Below are 14,171 nucleotides of genomic sequence, written 5' to 3'. Positions count from 1 at the left end.
CAGCTAGCTGCCGCTTCTTCTATAGGTTCTGATTGTTCAGAAAAGGCTTCCAACCCATCTATCGTGCATTGCAAATATGCATCAATGAATTAATTCTCTTTTTATACAGTTACCTTGACTCTTACCTAATTATGTGTTGGATGTCATGCTGTAGTGATTGCTTTTATTAAATTGTCTCTAGCAGTTTGAAAACTTGTCACCTGTATGTTTTGAAATGTTGTTGCCAATAGCTGATTTTTCACACATTTTTGTAAAAAAATGTAAGGGGGTGTTTAGACTTTCAAAACTGCTCTTAAATTTTCAATAGCTGGGTTTTCTAAATGCACATTTTAGTATATTTGACTGAATGTTTTCAAATCTGAGCGAAAACATGCTGGAGGGATAGGTTCCTGACCCAGTGAATCCCCAGTCTCTGGAATAGACTGCCCATACATGTCAAGCAGAGTGCCTCTTTGGACCTCTTCAAAAGGAACCTCGATGATTGGATGGGAGATAGGAAATTCACCCCGGCGATCACGTCAGTCACCCTGCTAGACAGGGGTCCAGGGAAGTAAATACTGTGGGAAGAAATAGCCAGGGAATTGTTATGGCTAGGCTTGTATAGGCCCTAGGGCCGATAGCCTAGTACCAACCTATGAACCTAAGAGAGAGAGAGAATCTATGACAGTTAGAAAATCTAGTGCAGCCCAGTGTGTACTATCCTAATAGTAGGTGCGGCATCACTGTAATGGACAGCTGCAGAGGTACCTCCCTCAAAGGATGCATCTGAGTGCTAGATGCTATGTTGCTGGAGGTCTCAATGTCTGTGGAAGAATATAAATGTGACACTTCCTCTATATTCCATTTAGAGAGTGCATCCCACTGAGATTCTTCTCTGTCAATAATTATTGGGAACTGTATGATTATCTTTTCAATTCTTTTTACAGTGTTCGTATTTGGAGGGGCACTTTTGTTCATAGATTCATAGGTAGGTACTAAGCTATTGACCCTAGGGCCTATATAAGCCTAGTCAAATGGTACCCTGGCTTTTGCCACCCAAGAAAATTATCTGAATCTTTTTAACTTACCTGCATGTTTTCTATTAGCTGCATGTTTGTGTCTGTGGTGTAACTGTTTACCCTTGTTTGCGGTTCTCATTAGCAATTGATTGAAAGGTGAAATGGCAGGTTTCTGCTGTTTTTGTCACCATTTAGTATTATAAACTGATTCGCGAGGATAGGGTGAAGTACTAGGTGTATCAGATGAAGTAGTAGGTGGAGTATCAGCAATTCGTTTCTCTGTCTGCCATCTTGGAATAGGGAGGGAGGGCTGTGGACGTCATAAGAAGCAGAATGGTCATATGGTGAAGGGGATGGGGTCTGAAGGAGTCAGTGACCAGTCATCATCAGAAGAATCAGGTTGACTAACTTTTAATTCTTCTAAAATGTAATAAAGAATAGAGACCCCAGGCACAGGATTTTTCCTCACATTTTTATAATGTTTTTAATATTCTATTGGCTGCCTGCAGCTGTGTCTTCAGTCTAGCTGAATTATATTTTAAACTTCTAACTGCACATTCCTTTTCTTTATTTTTAGATTCTTTTTGCCAGTCATTAAAACTGACCAAAAAGAGGCAGGTACTTTATTTACACTCTTTCAAAATCTTAAAAAGAAATTAAAACAAATAACCTTGTCGCAGGTACTTTATTTACACTCTTTCAAAATCTTAAAAAGAAATTAAAACAAATAACCTTGTCCTCCCTCTGGGAATTGCAGTGCATAATAATTTTTAGTGAGCTCTGACCATTTTACTAAATAACTACAACTGTATCAACCATATTTATTGAACATATGCCTGGTGCAGTTCCCAAACTGCGGCTCTTTTAATATACCCACATTCACACCCAATGTATTTTTAATACAATAATATTACCCATTCACATACCAAGCAAATGTGTGACTATGATTAAAAACCCACTCTTATACTGGTAAGGAAACTTTTTTCCTTACTTACTTTTATCTTTTTCATTAAACACTGTCCTCATGCATGTCAAGGATACTTTTTTGTCTGTTATTTTATGATTAAACACTGCTCTTATTCAAACAAGGAAAATGTCTTTATCTTTGTTATTTAAATAATTAGCTATCACTCTCATACAATTTCCTCACTTACTCACATACAATTTAACCTGGTCTCATACAATTGTATCTATTACAGAAATTATTCGTATAAGTTTATCTGCAGAGACTCAAAATTCTGTTGAAGGTGAAAAATATAGTTGTGTATTGACACATCAGAAATTCACCAGAAAACCTGATGAGAATTGGCCCAGAGGCAGTTTCTGCTGCAGCAACTCACAAACATCTCAAAAGCTCCATGACTTCATCAAATCAAGCTGTTACGGTATAAAATAACTTCAGACAACACAGTTCAGCAAAGAACTATCGTCTCATGTATTGCAAAGAACACATGTACATGGGAGACAACACAATTAAGGTTTTGTCTCCCTGAACACAAGAAACTTCATTCTGTTATGTTATTCTAACTCTAAGTAACTAACAAATTAAAATTGAACACCTTTGCTTTTTTTTTTACTAAAATCTGCTGACCTTTTATCTGCGTTTTTCCATATTAGGCACAAGTTCTGAGCTCAGTGGTGGAAATTTCTATGCTGGCACTATTCATGTTGGCAGTATTCTTGCTGGCAGGAAATAGATTATATTTATACTGGCATAGATTATATTCATGCTGGCAGGAAGTAGATTATCAAAAACATACCAAAACTACCAGGAATCCATCTTGTGGTAGAATGAATTCCAAAATAGAACATTCAATAAACATTTCTCTTCTTTTACACTTCTCCTATCACAATACCGATTAGGGGTAATTTGGTCAGGGCCCCAGGGAATTTATCCTTCACTTTTTTTTTATATAAATACTGTGGGATCTTTTACATTCACCAAAGTCAGGCAGATGGGCCTCAATTTAACATCTCATCTTTTGAGCAGGTTAACCCTACTGGGCATCAACCATCTTCTTAAGGGACCTGGGAGAAAAATACAAAAGAATTTGGATAGCAATGCTAACAGTGGCATATAATCTTGCAACAAGATACAGATTATTAAAAAAATGCAGGTTTCATAAGGTATGTAAAAACAATGCAAACATTATCACAGAACATTAAAACAATTGTAATCCTAATACAAATACACAATTCTAATGAGTTTGAATTTCAGTAGTAGTTGTTGAAATTATGACACAGTAGAATGAGATGAATGGTAGGGAATTAAGCTACAGGAATCCTAGAGAGAGTTGGTAGAGAAGACAGAAGTGGGGGAAGAGAAAAAGAAAAATGTGCTAAAGAGGTATTGTAGGAGCGGATAACGTAAATGGAGGAAAGTAGAGCTAAATGATGAAGGGTGGAAAGTAAATCTAAAGAAGGGAAGCTGTATGAAGGCATCAGGAAGAGTATAAAAGTGCAGGAAAATGTAAGATGAGTGTTTAAGATAGCATACTTCAACTAATTAAAAACTGTCTGCTAAGTAACCATGACTTCTCACCTCTCATTATAGTTAACTCTCTTTCTTTATCAGTAATCCAAAATATGTGACTACATTACTACATTATGTCTGTTCTTTTATAGGCCAAAGATGTCACACCTCTCACCATGTTAGAAGAAGTCTGCACAATGGAGAGCCGGCAAGAAGTTGCTCTGACATTAGTGAAGATATTTCTCGGGCAAGGCCATGTTGTTCAATTTTTAGACTATCTCAACATGAAAGAAGTCACTAAAACAAGTAAGATATTTGTTTTATGTGGAAAATGGTGGGGAAAACATATTTTGAAATTAGTTACTTGACTTACTTTTCAATATCATATTTATGAGCATATTTTCTACCCTTTTTGTCTGTAAAAGCATACTGTAAGTTATTTTCCAAGTATAGTAAGCATTTCTTATTCTTAATAAGCTGATTAAGAACATATTACATTTTTTAATGCATATTGTGCTTTGGTTTGGTACTTAATTACACATTGCAGGTAAACACAATTTCTTTAGAGCATTATGCAAACAGTTCTTTAACAAATCTTGATTTTTTTTTTGTAACAACAAAACAACTGCCTCAGAATAGAATAGACTGAAGCTGTATATTTTAAGTGTAATGTTTGTTTTGAATTCAGAACCATAGCTAGGTTATCTGGCACCTCTCGGCAGCTGCCCAAACTGACACCCATACAACGCAGATCAAAAAAGAAATTAAAAAAAAACTATAAACTGAACTGTAGCAAATGTAAAAAGCTCGTTGCTACATCTGCCAACTCTGTGAATCAAATGCAGTACCAGCATTCAGTTCTGACATTTACTTACCAAGCTTCTCAAAGAAGTGTCTGTAATATGTCTGCACCCCATCCCAACTACTAATCATAATCCACCAAATAGGACATGGGTTAATTTATTTAAATGTGTTTGATTGGTGACAGTATATATTCATACCTCACTAACTTCTGGTGACTGCCTCCATCCCACAATGCAGACTAACTGTTTCAGTCCATGGTTGTATTAGTATACCTCACTAACTTCTGGTGACTGCCTCCATCCCACAGTGCAGACTTAACTGTTTCAGTCCATAGTTGTATTAGTGTACCTCATTAACTTCTGATTACTGCCTCCATCCCACAAATGCAAATTAACTGTTTCATTCCCATAGCTGTATTAATGTACCTCACTAATGTCTGGTGACTGCCTCCATCCCACAATGCGCATTAACTGTTTCACATTTATGGCTATATTAGTGTATCTCATTAATGCCTGGTAACTGCCTCCATCCCACAATGCACATTAACTGTCTCACTCCCGTGGCTGTAGTGGTGCTGCAAATGGTCAGCACCTCTATACTGCAGCAATTGTTTTTGTCCTGTCCTTTTCCCTTTTCCCTCATGTTAGATGTTCATATTCCTAGATGTGCACATTGGCATGCATTTAAACTGCATGGTGAATGGGAGGTCATTAGAGGTGGTGACCAAAATTGTTACCTGATCATGATCTGTGGCTTGTCTAAAGAGAAAAACTCAGAAAAATAAGGAAAAGTGGACACAGTAATGAAATAAGGAAGGAGTATTGTATGCTAGAGTAGGGACAACAAAGGAAATGCAAACAAAATGGCAGTCTGGCATCAGACATAGCAAGAGTGATCTAGATGGAATTGATACAGATTTCTTAAGGGAAGCAGTAGTGACACGGTAGTAAAAAATGTGAAATTTCAAGAACTCCATCAGAAATATAAAGAAAACACAAAATACAGATGCTCAAAATGCATGGTTAAACTAAAACTCCTGGAGGATGAAGTACAAAAATATGAAAAATGAGGTGGATGTGTAAGAAAAACAGATCTAGAAGGGAAACCTGAGAATCACTGGAATTAGGGAGAAATAATCAGGTGAATAGTTGAATAGCTTTTTTTCCAGGCTCTAAAAAAAAAACGAAATCCTCATGAGGACCTGTATATGGAAATGGGCAGAATACAGATAATGGAGATAATCTAGGGGTTGACATGACCAGCATCAGAGGATGACAGTGCAAACATGCATAATAAAAAGATGAATCAAGGGATCATATCACGCAATAAATGATAAAAAACATAACCTGGAGAAGGAGAATATAAGCAAAGTCCAGGATACCTGCATGGAAAATAAGGACAAATGTGGGACGCTCATCAAACAGCCCACGAAGGTGGGACTGGAACACCATACAGCCACAGGAAGGCAGGATTCCAAAAAGCATAAAAGAGGTTAGGAAAAAGAAAAAAATCTAAACCACAGGACTGGTGCAGCCAAGATGGAGGTTACAGTGCTAGTAAAAGATGGAGTAGAAAGAGTTCAGCAAAATCTACTGAAAGAAACATCCAGGAGCTCCATTACAGGTGGTTGCGGTGAAACTCATTGAGCGTCAATAGCTCAAAGAAAAAAAAAGCCAAACAATGAAGACTAGAGCAATACCTCTTTAAATCTCACAGACTGCCACATGATGTACCAACAGAGTTATATGAGAAGTAGGGCAAATCTAAAAACAATAGGAGTGGTGCTCACAAAAAGTTTAACTCTAGAACGGTACTGTTCCATTGCATAAAAATATAACAATGATGTGCCACAACTGCATGCACACGAGTGACAGTGTCACTTGCCAGTTGTATAATTTACAGTAGTCTTCACTGTTTTTTATGTTTCTTCTGTCTCTGTCAAGCCATATAAAGGTAGTGGCATAAGTTGAGCTGTAAATTTAGCATTTACAATTCTTGGTTGAAAATTTGAATTTTAAAAACTTGATAATCCTAGGTGACTTTCATTTTCCTAATATTATTCAGAGGTGTGGAACAAGAAGATCACCACTTGAGAATGCATTTTATGAATTAATGACATTGGGACATATGCTCCAGAATATAATAGCACTTTGGCTCTATTGCTTACTAACATTCTTGTAAAATTCATATTAAATCTATTTCCTATTAGGTGTCTCTGATCATTTTCTTTGAAATGTACTTTTGATTTATATATTAATACTTCTAAAATAGCTCTATCAAGTTATGATTGCTCAATGATTAGTGTCCAGTTACTTTCTGAAGAAATTAATTACCTACATTGGAACCCTGAATCTCCATCTGAACCATCAACAACTTGGCAGTTGTTGGAGAGCAAATGCTCACAACTCTTACATATGTATAAAAAAGTTAGATTAACTGGCCAAAAGTAGATTTCAGCACCATGGTGGGATAGGAAACTAACTAAATTAGTACGGAAAAAAAGAAGGAATTATGGATTATTTAAACAATTTGGCTCAAGTTTCTTAAAGAAAAAAAAAGAAATAACACATTTTATAGATTATTAAAAAAAGTCAAATTAAGACACCCAAAACTGCTTAATGCTTATTACTGACTAAGAATGCTGATTCTGAAAATGTTTTATAGTTATGTCAGCAGTCTCAAAAAGGCTTGCAATAGACCTGGTCCTATTCTTAATTAGGGTACACTCCTTTGCAATTTTGAAATCACTGAAGTTTTACATGACTGTTTCACCACTTTAGTTTCATTAGTATTGCAGTTATTGGTGAAATCACAATCCCAAATAAATCTCATACTTCATGTCTTTTAATCACAGAGGATGTGGTGAAATCTGCTTTAAATATGGTTTAAAAGAACAGTGGTGCTTGTCCTGACTCTGTTCCAGGCTGTTTCATTCATAACCTTTCTGGCACTTTGACCTCATTACTTAATATGCTGTAAGTGACCACTACTGTTCCTGACTCATGGAGGTTGGTAGGTATTGTACTGTTACATAAGAGTGGATCTTTTGACAATGTCATCCAATACTTCTGACATCATCTATGGGCAAGTGCTTTGGGAGATGTTTATTAGCAATTCTAAACATCCGTAAGAATGCACTAACACTTGTTTTTTATTTTTCTAACAAAAATAATCTTCATTTAATTATCACTTATAACATAGGAAATTATGTACACTTTTTTAACTATATCAACTTTTTAAATGTTTCTAGTAAAGATTTAAGTGTAGTAATCATTATTAGAATGCACTTTTGTACATTAGAAGTGTTTCAACATCTTTCAATTTATAGAATTATGTTACATTGATATTTTATGTATACATGAATTACATATTTTTATTATAAAAAAAGAAATGTTTTATATGAAATATATTATGACACTTCTTTTGGATATGTACTTAATAGTATTTATATTCAAAAGTTGATTAACATTGTAAAATAAAATAACATCATTTCCTGTTTGTGAGTATAAAACCAGGATGTTGGGAGGCTTCCTGGTTTTTCTGAGGAAGTTCACGATAAAATTAAAAGAGTGGAAGAAAGTGTTAAAAACTATTTGGCTGTGTGGTCATTTTCTTTTTTTCTTCAGTCACTGAGTATTCAGTTTCGTTTAGAAGTTATTTTCGGTTCACCGAAGTTGTTTCCAGTTTGTTTCGTAATTTAGATCCTATATCACAGTTCAAAAAAGCATTTCCTTAGTTACACCAATTTACTTACCCAGTATTTCTGACAGAGTAGTCTGCAGAGAATTGTTAGTCTCCCAACTCATTACACTCCCAAAAAATGTTTCCAATTACTTATTTCTTCCCCATCACACCTACAACCATTCCTCTCAACTGTACAGATTTTCACAGAATGTCCAGATTTGTGCTTCATATTTTTGGAAAATTATTGTTTTCTGGCAAATCATCAGCAAACAATTGAGGAATGAAGTCAGAAAATAATGTTAGATATTTGAGTTGCAGACTTCATACCTTCAGAAAATGTATGTCAATGCAAAATCTGTTATTCTATCGACTTTCTACATTTGTAAAAGCAATATTTAAAAATTGTCCCTCTTTTTTGGTTCTGTCCCACCATTATTTCTGATTTTGTCCAGATTTCTTACTGTAAGAGGTTGAGAGGTATGCCTGCAACATTTTCAATCTATCTCAGGAAAATATTTTGGAGTATGGTTGGGGTATAAAAATACCTATGCAAACACTTCGAAGCAAAAATCCTTTATCTTCTTCACTCTGTTGCATATTTGTGAGCCATATATCTAGCCTTCCATTGTTTGTTTGTGAATTACTTATCCAGTCTTTCCTTGCAACCCTTTCTAACCTCCTCTGATTCATTTCTACATTTATCAAGCAATATTTTATATGCTCTACTAATTATCCCATTTTGATGTCAGCATCTGTCCTAGATTCAACTAAAAACTTTATGTCAGTGCTGGTCTTTCACTTACGATACCCCATTCCTTTCTCATTTTCCTATACCCTGATATCAATCCTTGATAGGGAAGTCAGTCTGTAGCCTGCAGTCCAAATGTATTCTTGACCTCTTCCCATTCTATTACCTTTCCCTATCTAATTATTTGCTCTCAATACTTTGGTTCTTTTACAGGAGTCTGTGGACTATGATGTTTGCAGATGACATTGTGATATGTAGTGAGAGTAGGGAACAGGTTGAGGAGACTCTAGAGAGGTGGAGATATGTTCTAGAGGGGAGAGGAATGAAGGTCAGTAGGACTAAGACAGAATATATGTGTGTGTGAATGAAAGGGAGGATAGAGGAATGGTGAGGATGCAGGGAGTAGAGCTGGTGAAGGTGGATGAGTTTAAATACTTGGGATCAACAGTTCAGAGTAGTGGTGAGTGTGGAAGAGAGGTGAAGAGAGTACAGAAAGGGTGGAGTGTGTGGAGAAGAGTGTCAGGAGTGATTTGTGACAGACTAGTACCAGTAAGAGTGAAAGGGAAGGTCTACAAGAGAGTAGTGAAACCAGCTATGTTATATGGTTTGGAGACAGTGGCATTGACAAAAAGGCAGGAGTTGGAGCTGGATGTGGCAGATTTGCACTGGGTGTGATGAGGGTAGACAGGATTAGGTATAAGTATATTAGAGGGTCAGCCCAGGTTGGACAGTTTGGAGACAAAGTCAGAGAGGCGAGATTGCATTGGTTTGAATATGTGCTGAGGAGGGATGCTGGGTATATTGGAAAAAGGATGCTAAGGATGAAGCTGCCAGGTAAGAGGAAAAGAGGAAGGCCTAAGATAAGATTTATGGATGTGGTGAGAGAGGACGAGCAGGTGGTTGGTGTGACAGAGCAAGATGCAGAGGACAGGAAGAAATGGAAACAGATGATCTGCTGTGGCGACCCCTAATGTGAACAGCCGAAAGAAAAAAAAAAAGACCTTGGTTCTTTTAACATTTTCTCCAGTAAATTCCAGCCCCCTCTTGCCTATTTTCTGTATCCCCTAATTGCAGTCATCCATATCGGCAGAATCTCTTTTCTCCATTCTTGTGTTGTCTTAGTTTTTAGATTACTTTCTACTGAATATAATATGCTGTATGGTTATTGTTATTCTCCTTAAGAATCTGCATCCAAAATCCAGTCTCTCCTTATTTCTTGAGCTTCCTACCATTTCATCATCATTCCTTTCCACATTGAATTATAGCTTTCAGCTTTTCCTATGTATAAGAGCCTTAAATGTGTAGCTCTGAAATATCCCTTCAAATCAGGTAATCCCAATCCACATTGATGTATTGGAAGGATCAACTTACCCCACTTGATTCTTGCCTTCTTCCCCTCTTAGATGAAATCCTTCAACTTTTATTAATTGCTATCTACAACTTCTCTTCTAGATGATAAAAATATGCCTGACCTGTGTATAAAATGAAAGGGGCTAAACACATTTTCATTGCTTGAATCTTGCTATCCATATCCATAAAACAGAGCTTCCAGTTTCTCAGTTTTTGCATAATCTTTTGTTTAATCTCTTCCCACATATCCTTAGGTGCCATAACAGGATCATTTTAACCCATACTCCTAAGTACTTCATTTTATCATGTCCCCATAAATATGGGTATTGCTGAACCAAATTTGTGGGTGGGTACATAGTTTACAGCTATTGCCTTTGTTTTAGCTTTATTAATTCTGTATTGTGAAAACACTTGAAACTGCCTCATAATATTCCACAACACTGAAATATCCTTCTCGTGTTATATCAAATACAAACTAATATCATCTGCAAGTAAAGCTATCTTTTCTTAAGTAACATACCAATTATAGCCTTGAATTTCCAAGTCCGTTATTTTCTTTGCCCGTGGATCTAAATATAAAACAAATAATGAAGGGGAAAGAGGATACTCCTTCATGGTTCCTCTCTTCAAACAGAACTTATCAGAGATGAACCTCCCACTTTAATTTTCACCTCAGATCCCTTCATATATCCTCCCAATTAACCTTATTATTGTGTCAGAAACTGCAAATGCTTCCATTGCCCTGCTTATAAAATCCCAGTTTACTCTATCAAATGCTTTTTCTGCATCAGGACCCACCAACAACTGTGGTATTTTCTTACATTCTGCTTCCTTTTGGATCATCATTGTTCTATTAATGTTGTCAAATGTTTGCCCCCACCCCTACAAATCACATTGATCCATATCAATCAGTTTTGGCAAGACATTTATCATTCTTTTAGCCATTATAGACATAAACATTTTATAATCATGGTTTAGTATTGAAATGGGCCTGTATGAAGCTAGATATGATGGGTCTTTATCCTCTTAAGGTATTACAGCCACCACAGCTTTCTTCCAGGATGCTGGTGCTTCTCCTCTTTTTAAAATACTGTTAAACAAAACCTTATGGATCTTTATCACTTTCTTCCCTCCAAGTTTCCAAACATTCACAGGAATACCATCTATTCCTGGAGACATTCATGGAGATTGGTAACACATCACCATTTTTATCTCATCCCATCCTATGCTAACTGTTAATAATTGAGTCTCATGTACCTCTAACCTTGGCATATTTAATTCTTCCATAAATATTTCCATCTGTACTTTTTATTGATTTCCATATTTCTGTGCTTCATATAGAATTTCATAAAAGTACTAGTACTTTTTGATCTTAAACAGTATGTCTTTTTGAGGAAAAGATCTGCTTTTGCGAATTTTACTATATTTCATGAAAATGTCAGTGAAGTTTTAGTCAAATTCAAAGTAAACTTTATTGTCAATTAAATGTACACAGCAGTTCAAGCTGAATGAAATTACATTGTTTTGGTCCCCGTACAAGACATAATAATCTTCTGCAGATAGATAATGATCTTAATATTGGGGTTGTATATTTAGATCTATCAAAGAGTTTTGATAGTATCCCTCATGCAGCAATAAGTAATTTCATAGTAAAGTATAAGATAAATCATTATATTACTGAATGGGTTAGGTCTTGGCATAGACATGGATGCCAATGTGTTAAAATTCCGGGCTTTTCAAATTAGTCAGAGATTGCTGCTGGTGGCCAACAGGGTTCCATTTTAGGCTCTCTACTGTTCAGTTTGTATTTTCATTTTTACCTATTAATAACACTTTTTGATTGTCTAAATATGCTAATGACATTAAAATTGAAGCATTTCTAACATCATTATCAGATTATTTATCTTTCAGTTCATATGGGTCAGAACTGTTTGAATAGTTACATAAACTGGGTCTTAATATCAATACAGCTAAGAGAGGTGTTACATATTTTGGTCACTTCAGAACCTTTTTATTTTGAGAAATCATGTTATCCAAGAAGTGACTGAATACAGAGACCTTTGTGTATAAGTTCTAATGTAACATTAAAAAAATGTATGTGCTGCTAGGGCAAAGGCCATGCATGTCATGGGCCTCTTTCTGAGAAATGTTTTGACCAGATCTCTTGCAGTTCTATTAAAATTATTTGCAATGTATATTAAACCTATAACTGAATACAACTCATTATCTGTACATATTTAATAGGTGACTTTTCCATGAGGGAAAATGTACAAAGAAATTTTACTTAAAGAATTATGAAGTGCAGGGCATTCACATTTCAGAAACATTGAACTAAACATATTTTTCCATCAGTTATCACTGGAAATCAGTGCTTAGCATATCATGTACTTCACAATGAAGAAATATAACTTATGTTCCATATTAAGTATCTACACTCAGGGCTCTTGAGGCAAATTCTACCTTTCAAATAAAATGCAGAACCACTTTTAGATCAAGGTTTATCACCCAAATTATTGTGAAATCATGGAACAGACTACCATTACAAATAAGGAAATGTAATTCACTTGAATCATTCAAGATGTCTTTAGATACTTGGATTAATTTGAATGTCAACTCTATGAACTTGGAACCTGTGTTATGATGGTCCTTTATCTTTATGCAGCTTCTTCAAAACTATAACATTACATCAGCAACACAACTGACTAAAACATTTAAAACAAGTTTAAGTTCCTAATCAGTCAAGTGAACAGGCAGTGACAGGTGGTGTGGATGGCAGAAGAGAGACAGAAGAGTAATAAATAATTCTGGAGGCATCAAGGAAGCAGATTGACAAGCAAGATGGAGAAAGCTGGAGTGCCCAAGGGATCACAGATTGCAAACCAGCAACAAAATCAAAGAAAATACATAAGATAAGTAACACTCCAGCAAATTGAAGCAGCAGGGAAACATGCAGAGGCATAGAGACAGTCACCGTAACCAAAGCTAGCACAAATCCAAATCATTAAAAGGATTACAGGGAAAATTGTATAGCACACACAGATAGCAGGGGAGGTTGAAGATATAATTAAGAAGGAAGCTCCCAAACTGTATACTGTACCCCTGTTAATAGCTCTCGGTGTCAACAGAAGGCTGCATGGGCTGCATATTAGGTATGAAAGGAAGTTCAAACTTTTTTCTTATTATGTTTTGAAATTCTATTATGTAGTTTTATATAGCAGAGAGACAGGACTAGAAATTTCTCTTCATGTATTTATTGATCTGCCTACAATGCTTCACTAGATAAGAGGTATGTATTTATGACTGCATAAATTCAGCTGTCCTTGGGATTCTGCGGGATATAGCAGTGAAATTAGGTTGGTATAGTTATAAACAACATGAAGGAAATTTCTGAAATAAGAAGGGAGAACTAAGAGAAAAAATATCTCTGTAAGGAAGAGAGAGAGAGAGAGAGAGAGAGAGAAATATTTCTTAAAGCAGGATCCAGACATTTAAACACATTTTACTCTGTATTCAACTTTAAATATAGGTCTCTTCAGTACAGAAACCCTTTGTCAAAGAACTTCTACTTCTGCAGTTAAATTAAATAAGAAGTGGTGTGCACACTGCCAGGGAAATAGTTGCATGATTTCTCCCCCCTCATCTTCATCTGAGTCCTATTGGCATTCTTAGAGAACTCTAGAACTTGCCTCCTGTTTAGTGATAACTTGCCTCCTGTTTAGTGATAGTTTTTTTGTGCTCAGTGTGTGACCCCACTCCATTTGGGCACACTCCACTTCCCTACCCTACCCCCAATTCCCACCCACCCCCACTATGCCTAAACTTAAATCCCATAAGTCCACCCATCACTTCAAACAATCAAATCACATTGTGCTAGTTCACCTTACTATGCCTTCTGCTTCAAACAAGCCAATCATGTCATACTAATTCACCTTACATAACTAACCACTGGTATTTGCACTTTTCCAAATGTCTCCCTCTAATTAACATTTACTTTTCCTATCTCATGTTATACTATTTCTATTTCTATTACTGCGTCTTTCTTCACTCAACTCTACCTTATGTATCAGTAAGCCAACATCTGTAACCATCTTCCATTAAATTCCATCTGAAACGT

General features: G+C 35.9%; 1 protein-coding gene across 1 annotated transcript in view; it reads left to right on the top strand.

Moving 5' to 3' along the window:
- Positions 1 to 14,171, top strand: part of RASAL1 (RAS protein activator like 1) — a 1,855,221-nt gene that overhangs the window by 1,192,930 nt on the left and 648,120 nt on the right. The window contains exon 10 of the mRNA XM_044068436.1: positions 3,624 to 3,777. Coding sequence (XP_043924371.1) covers positions 3,624 to 3,777 — 154 coding nt within the window. The remainder of the gene's footprint in view (positions 1 to 3,623; positions 3,778 to 14,171) is intronic.

This window comes from Protopterus annectens, chromosome 4.part0, assembly GCF_019279795.1.
Source record: "Protopterus annectens isolate FY-2018-M chromosome 4.part0, PAN1.0, whole genome shotgun sequence".
Lineage (NCBI taxonomy): Eukaryota > Metazoa > Chordata > Ceratodontiformes > Protopteridae > Protopterus > Protopterus annectens.
The sequence above is the reverse complement of the archived record's forward strand: the minus strand, read 5'-3'. Positions and strand labels throughout refer to the sequence as shown.